This window comes from Neopelma chrysocephalum, unplaced genomic scaffold (genome assembly GCF_003984885.1).
Source record: "Neopelma chrysocephalum unplaced genomic scaffold, ASM398488v2 Primary Assembly neopelma1_85, whole genome shotgun sequence".
NCBI classification, from domain to species: domain Eukaryota; kingdom Metazoa; phylum Chordata; class Aves; order Passeriformes; family Pipridae; genus Neopelma; species Neopelma chrysocephalum.
The window spans coordinates 2,684,930-2,708,405 of record NW_020897747.1 but is presented as its reverse complement, the minus strand read 5'-3'; the positions used below and the strand labels follow the sequence as shown (position 1 = coordinate 2,708,405).

Genomic DNA, 23,476 nt, shown 5'->3' with positions numbered 1-23,476 from the left:
CATTCCTATTTTTCTAAGTCACATAAATTTCAGTTTTCTCTATGGAAAATTCAACCTGCCATAACTTTCACCTAATCAGTGTAAAAAAGGGTCCAAAAGGATGCCATCAGATTTGTAGGCTCAATTAATTGTCATAAAATGCAATCAGCTTTCCACTTTATCTGTTAGAAAAAACAATTTTAACTCTCTAGGTAATTTAAAATTAAATTAATGGTATTGTACAGAGATTGAGTCATTGAGTAGGTGTCGCTTCACAGTGCAATTCTTCAGACCCCTTATAAAAAGGCAGAGAAGTGCTCTTCACAAAGTATAAGCAATAGATTGGTGCTTCTGCAATAGTGTGTTGCAGCAAATATATGTATTAAATTACATCACTGTGTTAAGTATTTGTCATCATTACCAGAATAAGGGCATTTGTTTCAGGAACTTTTGATCTAGCAAACTTTGAATGTCAGTCAGCTTCTATCAAAATATCACTTGATACTTTTTCTTTTTTTTTCTTGTGATATAAATAGACATTTGCAAGATGTCCCATATTTTATGCTTTGAAATTAACAAAAAGCATAACTTTCTTTGGTAAATCAATGGGAAAAGTTAAGTTTCATTTGAACTAGATAGTATTTGTTGTTTCATGTAAGCACTTTTAATGTGTACATCTCTGCACTTGTCAGTTTTGCAGGAATAGAGAGAAAATTTAAATTCTCAGAAATTTTTTTCTGTCTTGTCTCTTGTTACTGACACAGTAACATATTAGTTAGTAATAACCTATACTAACAACCTGTGAGAAGGGAAATAATCATACTTATTCATAGAATCACAGAATGGTTGGAGTTGGAAAGGACCACCTGGAGATTGTCTGACCCTTCAAGGCAGGGTCAGCTAAGCCAAGTTGTCCAGGGCTTTGTTGAGTCAGGTTTTGAATATCTCCAAGGATAGAGAATCAATACCCAACCTGTCTGAGCAGCCTGTTCCAGTCTTTGATCATCCTTGCAGTCAAACAAATTTCTTAGTTTTAAATGAAATTTTCTATATTTCAATTTCATTGGATTTAGGTTCAAGTTTAAAAAGGCAATTGGTATATAAACCACTTTTAACTTACCATTTAAAAAAAAATATTATTGAGAATGTATTTGTACTGAATGAATTTTGCAATATAGAACATCTCATTTGTGAAAATCCCTTGTAAGCTTTAAATATGATCACATGGTTTCGTTATACTGTTTCCCAACAGGAAAGATTTTAGTAAACAACATAAATCAGCATTAAGCCTTCTACAGATGCATAAAATAATTGCAAAAACCCCTCACTTGCAACAAGAAAGCAATTAAGCGTTTGTTCTCAGAAACAGTAAATATACAAAATCTCTATTTTTTTATAAGTACGTTCTTGTCTCAGTGAAAACCGTGAGTACGTTCACATTTGGACAAAAGGGTGCAGGGTAAATTGGAATGATCTGTAATTTCTGTAATCAATGAGGAAAAAAACCAACTCTTCTTTTTGACTGTAGTCAATGCAGTTAGTGAAAGATGTCTTTCTGCTGGATTTTTGTCCCAGAAAACATACTGAATATCTTGTCTGAAATACTATGAGGATATTTCTTACATATGACTCTTGGCAAAATAGATACCTTTAAAATCTATACATGAGAAAGTTCACCCTGCAGGGAGTAAACGGTATGATTTTAATTTCTTAACTTCGTTTCTTCAGCACTTATCTGTGCTTGAAGACAGATAGTCTGAATTGTCTCTTAAGGTATTAGTCTCTTTGGGGATGGTATTGTTAATATTTGTGTCCTGCTCCATAGCTCTCTTAAAAAAGCCTTCTCAGTGGTATAAGGTGAAATAATTGAAGTTTGTCAAATATGATGATTTTGTGGGAAAATTTTTTGAGAAAATTGTTGTTTTTTTTTTTCATTTCTATAACTTTCCAGAAAAAAATTTCAGGGTTAAAGCAAGTTTTCACTTCAGTTTTTTTTTTAAAAGCCAAATCTTTTTCCATTTGCACATTTTATAAAAGTAGTTTTTTGTTATAAATGCTCTTTAAAAGTATTTTATGGTTTTTTTGGGACAGCTCAGCCACTTTTTGAAAACTAGTTGCTATGGGAGTGACCAGAAACTAGTAGCTATGGGAGCAAACAGCAACTTTGAATTTGCTAGGTTTCTGCAGAAACCCCCATACTTTGTGCCGATATTTTGTCCAAAATTAATGTGAATAATTGATGCTTTTATAAGTATTTTCTTCCATTTACTTCTGTGATGTCTGATAACATGCACTTGTCTAAGTATCTTTCCTTCAGCTGGTGCATGTAAAGTCATCTCTCTTGTTCTCTCATTAGAAATCTTGTAGGCACTTATTTTTTAAAGTCAATCTTTGAACCCACAGCTGTTCATACAGGACACACAGAGCTACATTCTGTAGCTTTGATTTTTAAGATACAAAGCTTTATTGGAGGATTTCCTAGAATTTACCATATTCCACTTTAGAATAATTTTCCTAGTTAAAAGTAGAAATCGCTTTACTGAGGCATAGAGGAAGGCTAGAAAATAACCGATCTTTATTTGGCTAACTCTTCCAAATAGACTTCTTACTTATTGCCCAACTTTTCTATCACATAGTTTCGGTACAGCATATGAGGTGGTTTAGAACTCTAAAGTAAACGTCTGCGTAACAGAAACTGAATTTTTAAAAATCTTTCTGAATGTTTTTTTTTCATGCAGGATCTTTGCCCTGACTCATGTACTTATTTTGTTGGAAGATGTTATTCACTATTTTGAGATCAAATTTTGCTCTGCAGACACCCTCTCTATTCCTACTCAAATGAAAAGAATCTAGATAGCTGAACAAGTGCCCCTGAAAGCAGATCTTAGTATTTCTGCCTTTAGCTGGTATGAAGTATTCAACATGAGAAAGGAAAAGGCACAGCCTATGTCTTGACAGAGTTCAAGCATTCAGCATTATAATTATGTAGGGCTCTTGAAAAGTATTTTCGTTTGCTCTCTGAAAGCATGAAGTGCTCTAGCTGCAAAAATGTGTTTATTTTCTTCAGATTTTGATTTTGTAAAGGCTGTTCAACAGGCAAATGGTTACTGTTCATTTGCACATGCCTAATTAAACAATTAGAACTTCTGGAAAATATATTGGGAAATACATTTTTTTAAAAGTGAGAATAAAAAGTACTCTCTGTGCTGACAAGTTTGAATACTTGTTTTCTTCTGAACAACTAAGGCCTTAACGAACTAAAATAAATCTGAGTGAAGCTCCTTGCTGTTTGTCCATGAGCCCATTCTCAGCTTTGCAAGCCGCCTCCCAGATCACAGTTCTAGGTGATACGTTTCCTGTATTATGGTGCCTTTTCAATATTTCAGTGATAAAACTTTTGTTACAAACACTGTAGTTCCATGGGAATGACTGTTGCCAGTTCCTATCCATGTAGTTCATGTGTCATTGCCAAAATGACATGGCTAGTCTTCTTTATTGGAGATCAGCTTCAGCTGAGCAGGCCCTGCTCTTTGGTTTTGCATTGTTCTGAGTCTTCCTGAATCCCAGTTACTCATCCACCTTTCCCCACCTAATTTCTGAAAATTTTTTTAAAAATACCATGTCAAAGGTTCCTGCTTGCTACCATTACACATTTCTCTGCATTTTTTACACTTCTCTGAATCTGACAGCGTATCAGCCAATGATATGATATATCAGCGATATATCACCCTGACTCTATAGAATGCATTACAAGGCTGAGTGAAGTCTAGAGCTGACAGTTGTATCTACTTTTTTTCAAATTTATTACAGCTTGCCATATAATGGGAGTTTCAAATGAGGGATAAAAGTTAAATTAAAGAGAGTAAAATTAACATAACAAAATTGAATCACAATGTCTTCTGTTAATCCTTATAATTTAATTTTAATTTTGTTTTGTAAAAGTCTCAGTTGTCACTTTCTGGATTTTGATTACCTCTTCAAGGAAGAACATTAAATTCGTTTTCTTCCTTACATGTTATATATTTTCTTTCTTGGTATACTGGGTGTTTTTTTAGGTTAGTCAACCACTTCCACTTTATTTGAAGCAATTAATATTTTCACATTTGTGGGGTTGATGTTCTTTCAGCAGAAAATCTGTTAGAATAGTGTTGTCCTTGTATAGATAACAGGACATCACCCCTTACATACAAACCCCTATACTTTTCCTTCAGTGGAATAAATATGCAATACAGATAACTTAATCAGTTTGGATTTTTCCACATATATTTTTATGTTGGATCTTCTAAATTATATAGGTTACTATGTCTCCTCTTATTTTCACTTTCACACACCCATGTAAACGACTCCTATACCCTTCTTTGTGTACCTCGGTTTCTTTTACTACAAGATGTGGATCTTCAGTAAAAGATTGAAATAATAATAAAGCTGATGAACATTTTCTCTGTACAGTTTAATGAGATTTCTGTATCTCCCTTTGTCATCATTTCACAATGATGATAAAAAGTTTTACTTGAGTACACACAGTCTTGAGAAACCCTGCCTGACTTATCTTTTGGCTAGTTAAAGTCTTTCATGAGAGGTAGGAAGGACTAAGCATTTCAGTTTCTTTCCTTACCATTCTGCTCTGAAATCCTGGTATTTCTGAAGCCAAAAGGAAGTTGGTAGGTATTTACCACTAATAGTAAAGGTAGTCATCACTCACCTGTGGGGAAAAGAAGGGAGACTATTCTTTTAATTTTACATATATTCTATAATAGTTTGTTCATAGGATGAACAAAATTCAAGTGTTTGTACTGTGAATGGCTGCTGGAATGCAGATTCCTTCCGCTTTTCAGAAGTTTAATTGCATCAAATACGCTCACAATGACTTCTGCTCTCACTGTAGCAGTGCTATGTACATCAAGGAATTAGAGCCTCTGTCTTTCATGGTCTTATCAAAAGATGAGGAGAAGAACAAGAAAAATACATCAGTGAATTTCTCTGCTGACTGAGAATGCTGCTTTTTGGTTGTTTTACACATTAGAGGGGGGAATCACCAAGCACCGCGCAAAAGATCAGAAATTGTAATTTCTACAAAGTGGTATTATATACATAAATCTTCTGAAAGACAGATACCTTTGGGATATCACAGGCTATAGACTTCTGTGTAATCCATTACCCATGCTGATATAAACCTTTGATTTGTGGGTTTAAACCTGAGGCAGAGTAACCTCATAAATATGCTAATCCACAGTAATCAAGAAAAGTGCTATTGCAAATACAAAATTTTTATTCTGCAGCTCCAACAGCTTTATAGCATGCTCTACATTTATAACAATAAACTTTGGGAAATTACTCTCTTCATGTTTAAGAAAATGCTTTGCCCTTTTCTTGTCATCTCACAATGGGTTTTACACACATTATTTTGAATGGCATGATCTTTATGCAAAATTCAGGACATGTTTTGCCTTTTCTAACCAAGTATTTGATTTCTGAAGTGAACACGACATTGCATAAATTTTAAAAATTCAGCTTTTGTAACCTTATAAAAATTTTATTATCATTTTTATTAGGCTGGAGACCAAGCAGTAGGTTAACTGGTGATTGTCGAGGAACACCAGCTCTACTGTATATGTAAAAAGATAAAGACTGGGAGAATTTTGAAAAAAAAGTCTTATCCTTTTCAGTAGCATATTTCCTATGTCTCTTATATGTATTTCTACACATACAAATAGGCATGAATGTTGTGTAATGCCGTGACCATCATATGGTTTTTCAAACAACTGTAATACAAATACAGTGTAAATGTGTTTATTTATTTAGGAAACATGAAAAGTATCTTCCATACAGAAAAGAAAATGGGCCATTTTTCCTGTTTATAAACTTCAGAATACAACGCTTCTACTTTTCTTTGGAGGTGCAATTTCTGTGTACTAAAAAATCCTCCCTGAATGCTGTATATGAAAAAACAGTTGTGGTTAAAAATCAATCTTTTCAAGACATAAACAGAAGTTTTCTTCAGTTGATATTTCAGTTTTGCAATAATAATATTTACTTGGTAGATTTTAACTAATCTTATTTCTAATCCTTGTCTAAGAAAAATTGAGTCGCTTTTAAAATGGAGGGAGAAATAACCAGTCAGTTCTGCAATAATTTATTTATTTAGTTCTTATGAAATACTTGTCAAAACTGATTACTTTCTGGTTTCTGTGATCAGTAATTATGATTTTATTAGGTGCCTGAAAGATTGAAATGTAAACACTGCTAATCTGAGCAATATAGTGTTTTCCAGAGTGTTAGGTTTGTGCTTGTCAGATAACTGTGTAATGCAGATGTATATCCTTGAATATATCTGATTTTTTTATTAATATAAATTCAGGGTTCATTTTTTTGGTGACCTGACACAAAAACAACTCATTCACTCTTCACAAAATGAGATTATATTTTGGTTTTAGGTTTAAATGTGACATTTTGTAGAAACAAGGCTGCTGTTAGCCTCTTTGAAAACAGGGAGTAGTTCAATACATATTCACTTTAAAATCCCTCAGATATTTTAACATGAATCTCAGATATTCTTTTAAGTACATTTGGTTTGGTTCAGTACCACCGATTAGATTTCTGTGCATGCACTTTCCACAGGTTGCTCCTGCCCAATCTGTAAACATTTCCATTCAAAAAAGGTAAATGAATTGCTGTGATGCCAACTTTCATGGACTGTGCAAACTAAGGAACACAGCAGCCTATCCTTGTAGAATTTTGGGTCCTTATGTGGTGCGTGGCAGAACGGTGGTGGGTGCACATGATGCTGCAGAAGGATTCCCTGAGTCAGGGGTAAGTGAGAGGTGGTTCCATGTTGGTGTGTCGAGTGTAGGTGAGGTGGCTCAGTGCAAATCAGGCATTGCAGGGATTTTTTTTTTAGCTGCCCTAACAGGAGCTTCTGTCCAACCTGAGACAATACAGCTTGGTGGCTTTTTCATCTGTGCCTGCAGGGCTCTGCCCAAGGTTCACTAGAGAGAGCTGAGGTCTTGCAGTGCTGAGTGGTGTGTACTGCAAATTTGTATTTCCAGAATTTCACAGATTTTGTTTTTAACTCTTCCTGTGCGAAGAGTTCTGAGCCACTCTCTGTACTTTACAATAACTGCTGTGAAGTGACCCTTTTGCCTCAGCGAGATGTTCTCAGATTCATCAGACAACTCTATAAAGTTAAATATACCCTGTCAAAGTAGCATTAACTCTTTGAGTCCAATTTCATCCTCCAGGAAATTTTTTGTTTAACAATCTATGTGGATTCTTTAAAATATATAATTCAAATACACATCCCATCCCCCCAATAATTATAGAAATGTAACTTAAAAATTGGCTGTTTAGTGGTAATGGCTAGGCATTTTCCTGGATGTAAGAACTCTGGAAGAAATCCAAGTTGCTTCATCAACTGCAGCCACAGTTTGACAGAGCAATACGATAGTACTGTGCCAGCACCAGCAGATTTAAACTTGCCCCACTAATTCAATTTTGACATTTATGAAAACATCATATGGGTCTTTTGCATTGGAGGATGTATCCTTTAGACTCTCTTATGAGAGGAGAAGACTTTAGTTTAGCTTTTTTAATGTGATTTTTTTTATTAAACCATTTTTCCTCAGAAATGTATGGCACTTTGTGGACTGAAATTAATCTGTGTGAGCAACTGGTTGGTGTAGAATCACAAACAATGTATAAAGTTACAGGCTTTCTGTGTTTATTTTTTGAATAAATATAATTTACAGTTTTGACTTATTATGGTATCCTAGAGCCTTGGTAGTTTGCCAGTTGTTTGAATAGGATTTTCTGTTAAGGGCAGGGATTCCTGATGTTTTTCAAGCTTATTGATCATGCTACACTAAATGAGAATGAAGGTATTACTGCACAACACCCAGTTAGTTTCTCAGACTCTTTAGATGTAATATCACCAGCCTGTGCTTGAGCTAATTCGGGTTTGACAGGGAAAAAAGCTAAATTACATTGTCCAAATGGAAATTGTTTTTCTGAACAGGAGCGAATCACAAAGGGTCTTGAACAAAGGCATATTTGAACATGACTTCTAAGGGTAGCACTGTAAGTCAGAGGACCATGGAATTTTTTTAAGAGAGTTGAAGATGAGCCTGCAGTTGTTAGCATCAAGAAACAGAGAAACAGAAAGGGATCAAGAGTCCATTTTACTTTAAAAAATGGCAACATTAAATGTGTTTTGTTTGTCAGAAGACCAAGATGCTTGATGTTGAGAGAGAGAGGTTTGATATGCCAAATGGTAGAGCTTTGATTTAGGATGACCTTAGGAAGTTTAAAGATTGGTGCACAGAAACCCCATACAGTCTGACAAGAAGTGCAAAGTCCTAAACTTGGTGGAATTAGCAAACATCAGTTTGAATATTATAATATGCTCTGATTCCAGTTGAGGCAACACCCAAGTGTGGGGTCTCATTAAGAGAAAATTACCCTTTTTTACTCAGCTCTGGTGGGGCTGGATGAGGAATGACACTCCATTTTTTTGTGTCCCAGTTTAGAAAGGGTATTAGAGAAGGTATAGAGAAGCTGAGAGGGTCCAGTAGAAATGCCACAGAGATTTTTAGGGGCCTGAAGCATACAAGCTGGATTGAAGCTGTGGAGTTTGAGCTTGTTTATTCTGGCAAAGAGACTCTGGTGGTAGGCTACAATTCCTTGTGGAGTAGTTATGGACGTGGTGAAGCCAAGTTCTTCTCAGTGTAGTTGCAGGCAGTAAAACAAGGGGGAGTGGAATCTGCACCTTGGGGGATTCAGACTGAACATTAGAAAAAATTTGTTGTATTAGCAATGCTGCATTGAAGCAAGTTTCTTGGAGTGGCTGTGGAGTATTCACTTGGAGGTTTTCAAAACTTACCTGGAAAGAGACACCGTTGACCTGATCTGATGTTGGCAGTAGCCTGGCTTTGAGTGGGAAGTTGAACAACATGAACTTGCGATGCTTCTTCCAGTCCAGAGTTCTGTGACTGTGATGATAACACGTAAGAGCACATTCCGTAACAGGTGCAGCTTTCCTAATGCAAAACTCCTTAATTCATCAAGTTGTAATAAGATGTCAGAGGAAGTCATAACAAGAAAGCTGAAACTGGTGTTGAAAGGAAAATTCAATTCTAGCATGTGACAGAAATGGCTTTTCCTTAATGTAGTTTGACGAACAAAACCATATCGTCATGCAATGCTTCTCTTTGTAGTAGAATTTAATCATTCAACTCTGCCTGACAAATTCTCTCACTTCATTCCCTTCACTTCTGTGTCTTATTTTCCTGCCTGTCCATTTAATCTAGCCAGGCTTTTAAAAACTAGAGTTTTGGAAGATGTTTTCTAGAAATCTGCTGTTTCATGCAGTTTTAGGAGATCTCAATCCTGGAAAGATTTATGCCTAAAATAACTTTCCAGTATTATAGGTCTTTGTGTCAATTACTTTTAATCTTGTTTTTTAATTATTTAATTTTGAAACATGTCAATTCTCTCTCATCTATGTATTTTAATTTTCTTTCATTCTTTCATTGACTTTAATATTCAATATTTCAATTTCTTAATAATGTCCACATTAATCATTATAAAAATGTAAAATTTTTTTGCATACTGAATAATACTGTAAGTTAGATAATGGTTCCCCTCCTCCAGATTTTCTCCTTCCCTTCTTGGAAGTTATTAGCTGAGGATTTCTCTGTGTGGTATGTATTTGTTCGTATGTGTATGCAAACACAAAATTAAATAAAGAAGTGAAATAGTAGTGTGTGCATATTGAATTTCATAGGCAGAGTGCCTATTAGGTAGGAAAAAAAATTTGCTGTTATAACCTTCTTTAAGAATGTCTTTCATCTCACTTGAATACAAAACTAGATTGTCTTTCAGCCTCTCATGACTCCAAACAGTGGAAATAATATCCTGTAATTATTACATTGTTTGAGAAATGAAGGGGTGGATATTTGGATAATCTAGTGGATGCCACCATGAGAGACAGGACTTCAGCATGCAGAGATAATTTGTGGAAGCTGTTTATCAAATCTGGATGTGAAGGCTGTGATTCTGAGACTGATTTTATTTGTTATCTTTCATTTTCTATTTATGTTATCAGTATGAATGTTTTCTTATCACTAAATCTTATCATCTGGGAGGACTGTTTGTCAACATCAAACTAAATTCTTTGCAGGCATCAACACAGTAGAAAGCAGTAGGATTCTGCTAGCAGGCACTTAGCTCCATATTGCTGCTCAGATCATTTAATCCCAACAAGATGAAATATTTCTTTTGCCTATTTTATCATTACGTTGTTTTACAGAAATACCCAATCAGTACTTACAAACCATGGGAGAAATTTATTTCACCTAACATTATTTATATTCTAAGTTTGACATTAGGTCTATAGTCTAACCTAATCACAGACTCCCTGTATTGTTAGCAGAGAGAAATGGCAGCTCCGTAGGGTAATTCCTTACAAGTTATGAGAGTCCCACATCTATTTTAGAGTCACTCACCTATGAAGTGTCTTCCCATCTCTGATGATTCCTGTAAGCTAGCTGACTAATTTTGACTAGAATCACGCATTTGACTAGATTTGACATATTCCACATGAAAAATTTAGATAAATTTTATTCAAAATTTCTTTTTCAAGTTCTAGGAAAGCCAATATATAAAATAAATGTGTGTCATTTTTAGTCTCCATGTGTTTAATGTTTCCCTTAGTTAGGCAGAGGTCATTTGTTGGTAAATTTGTCCTTTTCTTGTCATGTTTTCTTGGAATTTCTGTTTTCCAAAGGTAAAGAAATGTATTTTGTGCTTTGCCTGTTAAATATTTCTTTGGGGAAACTGACAGAGTTTCCTACTATCTGTCTTTCACTCATGCAGGTCACTCTTCATAGTTAAAGCCTTATGTGAAAGAAGAGTCAGTACCATTTTTTACTCTCTCTAAAAATACCCTAATATATAATAGTACTTATGATTGTACTTATATTTAAACAAAAAGAGTAACTTACCTTTTCCTTTGCAAGTATTGATTATTCAGTAATCACGAATTTAGAGATATCCTTAGGTCCCACCATGCCCTACCAAATTTATTATGTAGTACAAAATAATGTCTTTAAAATAGCTTATGCTTAGGTCTCTGCAGTCATATTTCTAAACTTCACTTCGTACAACAAAAGGTAAGTGTGAAAATTTATTATGTATTCAAATTTTCTAACATCCCATTCCCAAATTAGCACAGCATTTGATCTTTTATATTTTCCTTATAGAACAGATATACATAAAAATGTTCCCATCTACACAAATATTTTTTCACAAATATTTTCCTCAGCTGACTTCTGTATTTGTTGGCTAATGTTACCTCAGTCAAAAAGTGTTCCTCAAGAAAATATAAATGATAGACAATAAAATATGTTAGCCTTTATGTTCGGTCAATATCCATTTCTTCTGATTCAGTACATACATAGTACCAGTGTGGGAGTGTATAATAGTTTTATCCAAGAAGAAATTAAATTATGTTTTTGATGATACTGAAGGAAGTAATAATTCTGCAGAGTTTAAGTATGCATAATCAACACAGTCCAGGCAGTTTAGTTTGGGTTATGTCTGACCTTATTGCATTATGTTTCCAGGTTTAATAATTAGGCCTTCTACTAGAGTTTTACCATGTATTTATTTTAGTTTCTCTTATTTGTTCATTTTTAATTTATTAACAGTGGAAGATGAAAGAATTGTAGAAACGGAAGTATTCGTTCATTGTTTGAGAGCCTGAGCAGACAGAACTTTAGTGGGTAATGTCGTGAAATGGAGCATAGATTAAAATTGCTTTTTGTGTACATTATTTGAATACATGAAATTTTTCATGGATTACGTTCCTGTTTCTTGCAAAGGTGGAATTTTGATTTAGTGAACTCCACTTGTGCTTAGTTTTCCCTTTCTTTTTCCTTTTGCATGATTGGTTTTGTTAGAATTGCAAACACGGCTTCTTGACACCTATACTTTTAAACTAAAACACAAAATTCTGAGGGCAGACTTACTATTTCCATATGAAAGATGTCCCTGAGTTAGACTTCCAAGATTATCTCATTTTTGTGGTGGAACAGATCTTGACCTATTGTTCTGTAGGACTATTATTGCTGCATGTGATAGTCAAGGTGAACATGAACTGGAGCAATGGCAAAAAGATGAATCTATCCCTGCAGACATTAACTTTTGAAGTTGGAAAAATCTCAGTGTTCAAAAGTTGTTCCTGTTTCAACAGATCTATTCCATCCACCATTAGTCAGTATAAAGTGTATTTCCCACATCATGCACGTAACCAAAACACAAAAAATTAAGAAATACCATGCATTGAAACGTTGGTTGCAATGAATCCTTGTGTGCAGTGCTCTCTGGCATATTCTGCTGGCTGTCTGACTTTTGAATCCTTAACTGGTGTAAAAGATTTGCCAGCAGTCACAATGCCTTGTCTTCCTATTAGATCACGTCACGTGAAGAATGTTGGTTTGTTTGGTTTTTCAAAAACATACTTTTCGAAGACTTTAACGTGGCAGAGAAAAAAAGGTGGAAATATCTTTTGCTTGTTGGAAAAATCCCCACTGTTCATTTATCACTCATCAGCTTTTTCTTCATATACCTTTCTATCTCTTAAGATTGTGAGCTGGAACCTATACATGACACATTTGGCTTTGGAATCTTTTCATTCTGTCTCTGAGTATTTATGACTCTGGCTTTTAGAGTCTATATTTAATCTGTATATTGGTGTTACTTTGATCTAAAGGAATACAAGCGTTATATATATATATAAAATAAGTATACTATATACTATAAGACTGTACATGAAAAATAAATTTTAATATTTAATAACAACAACAACAAAACAACAATAATAATAGTTCATAATAATTTTCAGATCATCCAGATAAAAATCCAAGCAGAAATGTTGATAGAAAAACCACCACTGACAACACTTCCTAAAAGTTAAAATAGTGAGACGGTTTTTGTAGACTGAAGTTTGTATCTTTTATTAAGCCAGGTGGATATCTGGAAAAGTTAAACTTTCAGACACACAAGCTCTTCTTCATGTGTGATACAGAAGCATCAGACTTTAAAGCTAAATCCAAGTTGAAAGCAATTGCTCAGAGTTTAATTATAGAGCATTTTTCATAAAACACTGCAGTTCTTACATCTAGGTCCTGTTCTTCCCAACTCCTGTACAAGATGAACCTTGAGTCTAGGATACAAAAAGTCTTTGCTTTAGCAGAAATATTAGCTCTATGTCACATTATAGTTTCCATGCACATGCTTATCCCTTCATGTTCCACAGGTTATAAACTGTCTGTCACTCTTTCTTGTTACAACTTGCTTACCTTATCAACTCATCTTCCTCCCTCATCCTTCCACTCTACTTCACACAAGAAAATCACACGAGAAAGATCTGATATATGATCTAATATACTAAAATAAGCAATCTTCCCAACTTCTTTTTTGGTCTGAATTCCTCTGTTCTGAGTGTAAAAAGAGCTTGCATGCTCAAGAGATTGGCTAATTCTGATCTTGTGGAAAAAATATTGATGCATGCAACTCATTCTTATTATCATAGATCCTCATAGCTGGAGTTTCACCACTTTTAGAACATTCCAAACTACCCCACAAAAATTTCTCTTGTCAGTTGCTCAAGGTAGAGATCCTCAAATCATAGGAGACCTTTCATTCTTGATGAAGGTGACTCACAAATGAAGGAAAAGCTCAAACAACTTCTAGGTTTTTTTCTGTGAACCAGGTGCTGAGATTAGACTTTGCCCTACTGAAGTACAAAGCTGGAATTTCTAAGTCCTTTCATGTTTTTGTTTCAGCAAATTCACTGTAGCTTGATACTCTAATAATCATGTACTTGTAGTTTTTTAGCAGCAAGTGACATAACTTGAGGCCAGCTATAAATCACCTGGCATCGGTTTTATTCAAGAGACGTTCAAATATTGTAACCAATTTATAAGAAAAGGAAAATTAAGCCATGTTATGAAATCACATAAAGATTTTTTTGCATATCTTGTAGCACTCAGAATATTATTCCTTTTTTGGGGAGATAGAGTTTTGGATGACATTATTGTGAAAATTATAACTTCTGATTCACCTTAATATTTATAGTTAATTTATTTTTCTTTGCTGTCAATAGCAGAGTATTTAAGAAAATTAGATATCCATTTTGTAGATTTCTGCAAAACCTGTCATTATTTGTGCTTTAAACAACAATTTTTCTGTACCAGTATTGGATCATAAAGTCAATGAAAGCTTTGACCTATAGACAAACAGGGAAAAGAACTTCAACTGTTGTAGTTGATGAGTTTTCTAGTGGTTCCTGTAAAGGTGAGAAAATTGTTTGAAAATATTTATGATAGATGGCTGCCTATTATCTTGGCTTTGAACAGAAACAGAGATCATGGGCAGTTACTGAAATATCTCTGCACCTCTACCCATATCTGTAGCTGCCACATTAATGTCTGTCCTAACTTTTCTTTTAAAAATCTGATGCTAGTGAACGAAAGAATTAGATTCTGCACCTGAAGCTGTATTTCAAATAATGTCTTACAGTATTATAAGTAATCCTACTTCCATTTTTCAGTGTTAAAGCAGAAATGTTGTTCCTCTTTCTTCAAGAGAAATAGTTTTATGCTGGAAATTCTGTGTTAACTCATAGGAGTTATCCTTTGCCATAAAAGATTACGTTCTGCATAGCACTTGATTCTATTCTATAGGAAATGATGGAAAGGGTATTTATCTTCATTTATAAGAAAAGATAGAGATACTATTTTTGGGATCCACAAGCTTTTTAGATATTTTGAGGAAACTGAAGGCTACTTAGGCATGATAAAAATTAACAAAGGAGATATTTGTCTTCAGTATCTCTTAAGTCCAAAGTGAAAACCTGAAAGAATTTTCCTTGTCTTGTCCCTTATCTATGTAGGCACAAGCAAAAAGACAATAACATTTGTATCTATATGAGAACCTCATGGAAATAAATCTTTTTAATTGTATTCTGTTTCTTTGTATCAGTCTTAGGTTCCTGATATTTGCTTGCTTCTTTGTGATCTACTTATAATTAAAATATGTATTCTTTTTGTTAATATTCTGTGTTGAAATTAGTCTAAGATGCATGTTCCGTTTCTTCAGAAAATGCTGTAGTTCATCTTTTGAACATAAACTCTAATGCAATTATTAGAAGGTGTCTGATTAAAATTGGAAATTACTTCTGGGATGGAACTTTATATTTAACCATGTTTTTGCTTTAAAGTAGGAGTACTTTCAAGAAAATCCCATACAAGCACACAAGCAAGTTTCACAGACAGGTGTTCTTCCATAGGTTTTGCAAAGATGAACTCCAGCAAAAGAACATTGCAATTATCTTGAGTAGATGACTAGATTACCAGAAGTTGAAAATTGTAAAATCATTCCTTCTGTGTCCATTTTTGTGCAGAAATGATTCATCCCATCTTGAGTTTGGGAATGTTCAAATCATTTAATCATTAATAGGTATATAAAATCAATATTTGCTGTGTGTTGAAAAAGGGAAATTAAGGCACTATAGTTTCTTAGAAGAATTTGAGGTAAAACTTTCCTGATATGATTGTGATCGGGTTGCGGGTTTTGATTGCAGACATTCCCTTGACTGTAGTTGTTTCCAGACTCACAGATGCTGTTATGGAACTCTGACACTTTGAATGAAAATAATCCAAGTAATGCAAAATCTAAATGGTCCTTTTTAAGAGCTTTTTAAGGGGTCACAGAAGGCAAACTCTGTGAACACGGATATGTTTTTTTCTCCTTGTGTTAGTTCATTATCTGAAGTATGGTACTTGTAAAAAGCATTCTGGAAACACCAGCAGTTAAGTTGAACACCACATAGTATTTGAAGGAAACCCATCCTGCATTTAAAATAAAAAATTGAGTTTGGAAAGCCTTTGTTTTTTATACAAGGTATACTTAAACAATTGCTTATGTTTTGTATGTGTTTTATATTGGGCCAAAGAAATCTTCTGGTCTTTTCTCAGATACTGTCTTTTCTGCATAAAATAAAAGTTATGTTGCCATTAACAAATATTTTGACAATTTTATTCACTCTGTAATTTCTCTTCAACTTTTTCAGATTTTTACTCTCTAATTTCTCTTCATTTTGATACAGTATTCATCACGAGAGTAGCCTAAGTTAAAGTTTCCGAGAATTAAAAATTTCTGCTTATATTGGACAAATATGAAAACATTTGTTGATTAAACTCAAGTACTGAGTCAGATTTTTTTCTCTCTCCTGCTTAATTCCTAAATGGTACTCAGCTTCTTGTCTTCCCACAGGATCCCAGGCCAGAATGTAGATTTTGCTCTGATTCAAGCACAGCAATCTACTTAACCTATGCACATCTAGGCACATTTCCTCTCTAGAGAGGAGATAGATGATAGCACTCTAGAAGTTTAATACACTGATTCCTTTATGAAGTGTCTTTCATAATATTTTGGGCTGAGAAATTTTAAATATCCACTTCCTGTACTGACTTCCAGAGCTCCTAAAATTTTTTCCATTGCTTGGAATTGTGGAATTACTGAAGAGAAAGGGAAATTACATTTCATAGATGTATTTTTGTGATGGTGCTCCCTATGCTTATTTCTGAAATGATGCTGTTTACATACTATTCCTTCCTTAAGCTTTTAAGTAATCTGATCTATGTTTAGCTGTGTTTGGCTGGCACAAGGCACAGTAACACCATTATAATACTGAAGTTTACATTTCAGCTTTGCTCTAAAATAAAAAGAGAGAAATAAAATAGCTTTTTGAGTATCATGAGGTATCATTTCAGAAGTTCACGTCAGCTGTGAAAGGGAATCAGAGTAATTTGGTGTAATTACTAGTCAAGATCAGATCTTAAATGCACAAAGATCTCTAAAAACAACCATTACTTGAACAGACTGTACAATTCAAAGTAGAAGATTCTGTATGTCTTCATTTTGATAATTATAGACTGAAAAACTGAGCAAGGCAGGGACTTATGGATATTTGTAGATATAACTTAAATATTAAGTGCTGTTCTTAACATTAGCAAAAAGTAGTTATAATAGTAATTATAGGCTGTATTGCATGCAAGTGTGAATGTCTGCTTGTAAATGCTCTCTTAGAGATAATTCTTAAATCTTCAGAAAAATTACAGCAAGGAGCTGAACTAATGCATGCTCTAGTGAGGCTCTAAGAATGTAGCCCAAAAGAATATTTATTACTTTGTCTTTAAAGTAATTTGCTTTGAAACTGTTTTTTTAATGCACTAAATTTATCTTTTTTTATTAAGTTAACACATGCATTAATTTTAATATTCTGCAATTAAAATATTTTAAATTTATTAATTTTAAGCATTATGTGTTGTTTGTCTTCTCTAAAACCTTGTTTCAGTGTTGTTATTAAAGTGGAAAATGGTGATAGTCAAAACAGTTGACTATAAAGAACTCAATTTATAACAATATGATTTCTTAATATTTTGCATTTTGGTTTTATATGTTTTTATATGGTTTTTATTGTTCATTAAGCAGATATTTCTATTGACTTTACTTCAGTAAAAAGACTATATTCCACTGTTTGTATTTTGACACCAGCAGAGATGTGGGGATTAGTTGCTCATCTCACTTTATGATAAATGCAGGTGTGTGCATGCTAGACTGAAATTACACTTGAAACTAATCATCCACAGAGCCATAAAACCCTGGCCTAAAAAGAGCTGTTGAGTCTGAAAATGTTGTAATTTACTTCTATTTTATTTGCAGATTGCCTTCTCACAGCACAATACTATCATGGATCTGGTGCAGTTCTTTGTCACCTTCTTCAGGTAAATTGCTTTTTCTATCTTCTGACTGAAATTGTGATGATTCTTGAGCATCAAACCTGTGTCTTAATCAGCTTCTGAATCTTGAGAAGTGCCTGAAAGGAAGCCTTCAAACTGTGTTCCCTAATTTGCACCAGTGGAGGATCCAGGCCATTGCCCTGTAACTACAGGCAGCTGCTGGAATCTTTCATGCATTTCATATTCAGTGGTTCAGTCTTCACACTTCATAAAGATTTGTGCTATATATTACAGTGATTAAGAGAAGCCAGCTAAACTCAAACAAGTCATTTATGTGTGTGATTCTTTTATAAACACTTTAAAAGAATTACTGAAAATGATGGCTCTGTTCAATAGCTTGTTATTTTTAATAAAGCACACCAAATCACTACTAATGCTTTCATGTGTTAGGGATTAATTGTGAAAGGCAGTAGGTGATGCCTGAGATTTGGTTGTGGCAGCAATGTAGGAATGGGCACCAACTGCAAATGGGCAACTATTCTGGGATCTGAACAAAACTCCACTTCTTGAAAGTTCCACTGTCTTATAAAATGTCACAAACTTGAATATACATGGATTAGTTACAGTGCTTTGAAATCTTGCTGTGAAGATATTCCCCAATAACCGTGAAGTGTACACAAAGCATGAACAGTGACAAATACGTTCATCAGCCTTTCTGTATTTCTAGAACCGCCATGCCTTTATTTCACAAGTTTGCAGTACAGCCTTTCTGTTTACTTCAATCACTGTGCTCTGAGGAACTGTACCTGATGAATCAGACTCTTAAATACTGTGAACAGACCAAATTCTGTTTATTGCTGTCAGCAAAATGCGCACAGAAATGAGCAGAGCCTGAAGTTTTCTGTGCCAAATATATTGGCTAATGGAGAGGGGTTTAGTAGCTGATGCGAAATACCCCATTTTTCCTCATTCACCAGAAACAGAGCAATAAAATGCTCATTGCCTAAAGGTCAGTCTGGTAGTGTTTGGGATTTTAAGTGTTTGGTTGTTGGGGTTTTTTGTGTTTGGGGGTTTTTCCTCTTTTTTTTCTGGGAGGCTGGCAAGATCTAAAAAATTATGCAAACCTTAAGATTACAAACTCGTCTAGAAGAAAGCAAAGTCTGTCCAAGTATGACAGAACAGAGGGACCCCATCACAAATAGCAGAGGTAGACTAAAAGCAGTTTGTTGGTGCTCTGTGCTCTAATGCAGCCTAAGAAAAGGTAAACTAAAGGCTCTTTGATGGTGAAGCCATCTCTATGGATACAGTGCATTACCTCTCCTGGTGTGATTGTCTATCTTATGCGGCTTGTTCTGTGTAAATGCAAACTCATCATGATCCTGATGAAAGAAGAGATCTGTCTGCCTGAACAGTAAGCTAATTGGAAACCAAGGCAAAATAATCCCCCTTAGAGAGAGAAAGACTGTAGGATAGCTGACAACTATCCTACCCCTGCCTTTGACTCAGCCTCAGTCTAATTACCAGGCTTGCAGCTGGCACTCAGTTCAATAGGGCCTTGCAGCGCAACATTAATAGTCCACCTTTGGAACCTAGTTGCAGAAATATGTAAAGGAATCAGGAAATGCTGTGAGTAGTGCATTGCAGTGATCCAAGCAAGCTACAAACCTTAATGACAGGGCACCCTCCAAAAAACACACAAATCAGGCTAAGGTTTCATGGTTATAATGAGAAATAGTGTTTGACCAAAAAAAAAAAAATTAAAATATTGATGTAAGGTTGTATGGTACCCTTCTACATTTCAATTGGTATGAAGGTGTCTGTAGTGATAGGTAGGATGTCTAGGAACTGGAGCTCTTATACTGTGTTTCTAAGAAAAATATAGAGGCAAAAAGAATAGCACAATTTGCAAAGCAGAACCTGAGAGGGGAAGAGAAGGGAGAAGAAAACTTGAGTTGGTTCTGAATTAAATGACTACATGAAAAAAGTTATCAATTACATTGCATTCCCAAGATTTGGCTAACTAGCTCTTTCCAAGACATGAGCCAGTACCTTCTGTGTATCTTTCTTTCAGTGTTACGCCCATGGACATGGGGTTTTCACAGGTGTTAAAGTGCATTGATTCTTTTATCACAGAACCAAACCAATCATGGGTAATATCCCAGTGACACTCCCAACACATAACAGCTGTGAGCATGGGATCCTCACCGACAGCAGAGCTAGCAGTCAGTCAGTCCATGTAGATGATCCAAAGAAGCAACCATTGTCACTGGACTATTAGTTGCAATGTATTGTAAATAAATGTAGGGAAAGTACTTAGTGTACCCTTCACAGAAAACCAGAATGAAAAGTTTCCAGTCTAGACACCATTAAAACTTTCAGTAGCCATTAAATTGGATGTTATTTCTACAGGATCACTATTCTGAACAACCTGACAAATATTTATGACTGCAAATCGTAGCGATAACTGATTTATATTTTTTTCACACTAGTGGACAAAGTTGTACCCAAAGGACAAACCCGGGGGATTGTCTTTGCTCAGGGACCAGGGTGTACCTGGTGGGTAATGAGAGAAGATGGGGAGACCCAGTGTGTGCCTCAAGGAGATTTTACCTTGGGGGAAAGGTGATCTATGTTTTCAGTTGTATGTTGCAGGAAGTAAAGTCGCAGGACAATGAAGAGTGAATTTTGCAAGGACCCCACGGGAGCAGGGGAAGGACTCCTCTCTTTGAGCAGCTGCAGAAACAACTGACCATAACCCCCATTCCCTCTCCCCCTGCACCGCAGGGGGGAGGAGGGATAACATGGAAGGAAGGAGGGGTGGGGGGAAGGTGTTTTTGACTGTTTTATTTCTCACTCTTTGACTCTTATCCTGTTAGTAATAAATATAAGTACTATCCCCACTTTGAGTCTTGTTTTCCCCATGAAGGTAATCAGTCAATGACCTCTCCCAGCTCTTATCTCTACTCATGAATCCTTAGCTGGTTTTTTTCTCTCTCCTCTGTCCAGCTGCAGAGGGAGAGTGGGAGAGCAGCTTTAGTGGGTACCTGGTATGTGGCCAGGGTCAACCCACTACATCTCCATATTGACTGATAGTGTTTGAGCCCTTATCTGAATATTTTGTTTCAAAGATTTGTAGTCTAAAAGAATTATTTTAATAAGGGTTTGTTTGTTTCTTTCTTTTTTTGTGTGTTTTTAGTTTTGTTTGTTTGTGGGAGTTTGTTTTCCTTTGTTTACTGGGTAGGAATGTGGTGTATTATGACTGTGGCAAATTATGTTGGTAACAGTAATAACCCAGGTCATATTTGCTAGGATTATTGATTGAGAAAATAATTGTGTTTAAAGATAATTTGAATGTGCTTGACAACAAAACGTATTTCAACATGCTTTGATAAACGTACATTTGCATTTCTCCCCTCTAGTATTGTATTTCTCATGTTTCTGAGGATGTGACATAACGCTATTCACCCTGGCTACCTAACCAAAGCAGCAAATAGGTTAATTTGACAGGAACAGCTTTTCAATAACCATTCAAAAGTGTAGTTTAAAACTGTTAAAATAGGTTGTGTGTTCCAAACTAAAAGAAGAAATGAACATTTTGCTGCTTGATTCAGAAACATCAAAATAACAAGCATTTTTAGAACTGTCCTGATGTATCAAGAGGAACTATTTCAAAACTATTGTTCTGTAAGAACTTTATTTAAAACTTTACATAAAAGCAAAACCTCTATGATTAGCTTTGCAATTAATGCTTGGTCTACCAAGATACTGATATTCTATATCCTAGAACAAAAAACTTATAGAAATAAAAGTTATTTTGAAAAAATAAGCAGAATATTCTTAAAGCTGTAGTGCTCCAGACCATGATATGAATAGTTAAAAACCCTACCTTATTTAATTTCGTTCTCTTTCTCCTGGAAGGTTTCATTGTATCTACTGGTTCAATGACCTTTTTCTCTAGAATAAAAATGCAATCAGTTATGTAAGAGTAGGAACAGGTTACTAACTGTCTCATAGAAAGTTTGGCATCTGTGTTGCTTTACTCAGGGCCTTGAAGACTTTTAGCTGTCAGACAAATGGAGAAGTGTCTGACTTTTTTTTCCACTTGCTTTGAAGAAGAACAGATCTCATTAGGAAATTTCACAGGCAGCAAATATGAATGATCATTCTTCTTACACTGAAGAAATGCAGTACCCACAGTTAAAGAAAGTCTGTTCCTGTATTACTCCGACCAGTAAAACACTTAATATGCTAAAGTTTGGAGCTTTTTCCCCTAAACTATAAGTGATAAAAACATGTTTAGTGTTTTCAAGTCTTATGTGAATATATGGTTTTAGCTGAGTAGATGCCAGAACATTTTTGGGCATTGCATAATTGTATAGGAAGTAGCTTTATTTTCTGAGAACATTATTTTTTTTTTCTTTAGATCATATTTTATCATGCATAAAAATTGACTGTTCAATAATTCTTATTTTTTATTATATATGATTTGAGTAAATCCAGAATTGAGAGCCAATTTTGATTTCTTAACATGCTTTTAAATAAAATTTTAACAGTATAACAGAATTTATAATAGTACTCATCCATTTCTTGGAAAATTATTTGTATTAATAATCTTAAGCAGGAGTTTTGGTAAGAAATGTGTTTTTAGCTCATAATCAGAAACCAGGCAAGCATGAAATCAGTGCAGATGACGAAGGTTAGCTGTTAATATACTTGTGATAGGAAATTATATGCATCTGCTACTGTCATAACTACTTTTTTAAAGCCTGTTTCAAATACATGGTACCAACTACTAACTAATCAGCACTTTCTCTGAGCACACATCTTTATGCTCCCAGAACTATTCCTTCCAAATAGTCTCTGGCACTTTGGGTGGAGCTAGTAACAGTGGATTTTATATCTGAATGGAGTACTATACTTTAGTGACTTTTATAACACGTCTCCTTACTATTATGAATTAAAGATTTTAAAATTTTTAATAAGTAGAGCACCGTTAAATAATATGAATAGTTTGATAGTTTGTTTTCCGTGTGCTTTTAGAAATTCCATAAAAAATTATGGTCATTTAGGATCAGAGGTACATTCTTTCTGATAAATCTTTCTGTAAGCAGTGTAAGTGAGAGAAAACAATATTTAAAATATACCTAGTGTTTATTGCAGGAGGAGAAGATGGGCATTAAGGTAAGGACAAGCATGAGCTACAATAGGAATTTCAGCAGATACTGAAGAACCAGGTTTATTAACCCCATATGTACGACTGTGTGCTAAAATCTCTGAACAGTCCCTTCAGTTGTGCTTCCTGCAGTGGGACTGGTGACTGCATTTCAGGGAGTTGTGTCAGAGCTCCTGAGAGCTGCAGAGCTTCAGTCTGCTGTCCTGGGTGTAAATTTGCAATAGGAGAATTCCTTCTCCCTACCAACGTTCTTTGTTCTGTATGCCTGGCTTCATGTTTTGTTTTTGTTAAAATGAAGGATGATAAATTAGTGCTAGATTTTGGCATGCTTATCTTCATGAGATCACATATTGATCTCCATAAGAAAGACAAAACAGTGTGTCAGGATCAGATCTCATGCACCATGGCTGTGTCCTCAGAAAATGTAGGAGCCTTATAAATCTAAATTAGAATATTTTATGGTAACATGAAAATCAAGTCATCTTAGCAAAATGGATTTTACATTTGGGGCTAGAATAAAATT

At 34.8% G+C, this 23,476-nt stretch overlaps 1 protein-coding gene across 6 annotated transcripts in view; it reads left to right on the top strand.

Moving 5' to 3' along the window:
* Positions 1–23,476, top strand: part of ATRNL1 (attractin like 1) — a 531,556-nt gene that overhangs the window by 274,248 nt on the left and 233,832 nt on the right. For all 6 annotated transcript variants that reach the window (XM_027692113.1, XM_027692108.1, XM_027692107.1 and 3 more), the window contains one exon: positions 17,764–17,825. In XM_027692113.1, the coding sequence (XP_027547914.1) occupies positions 17,764–17,825 (62 nt within the window). The remainder of the gene's footprint in view (positions 1–17,763; positions 17,826–23,476) is intronic.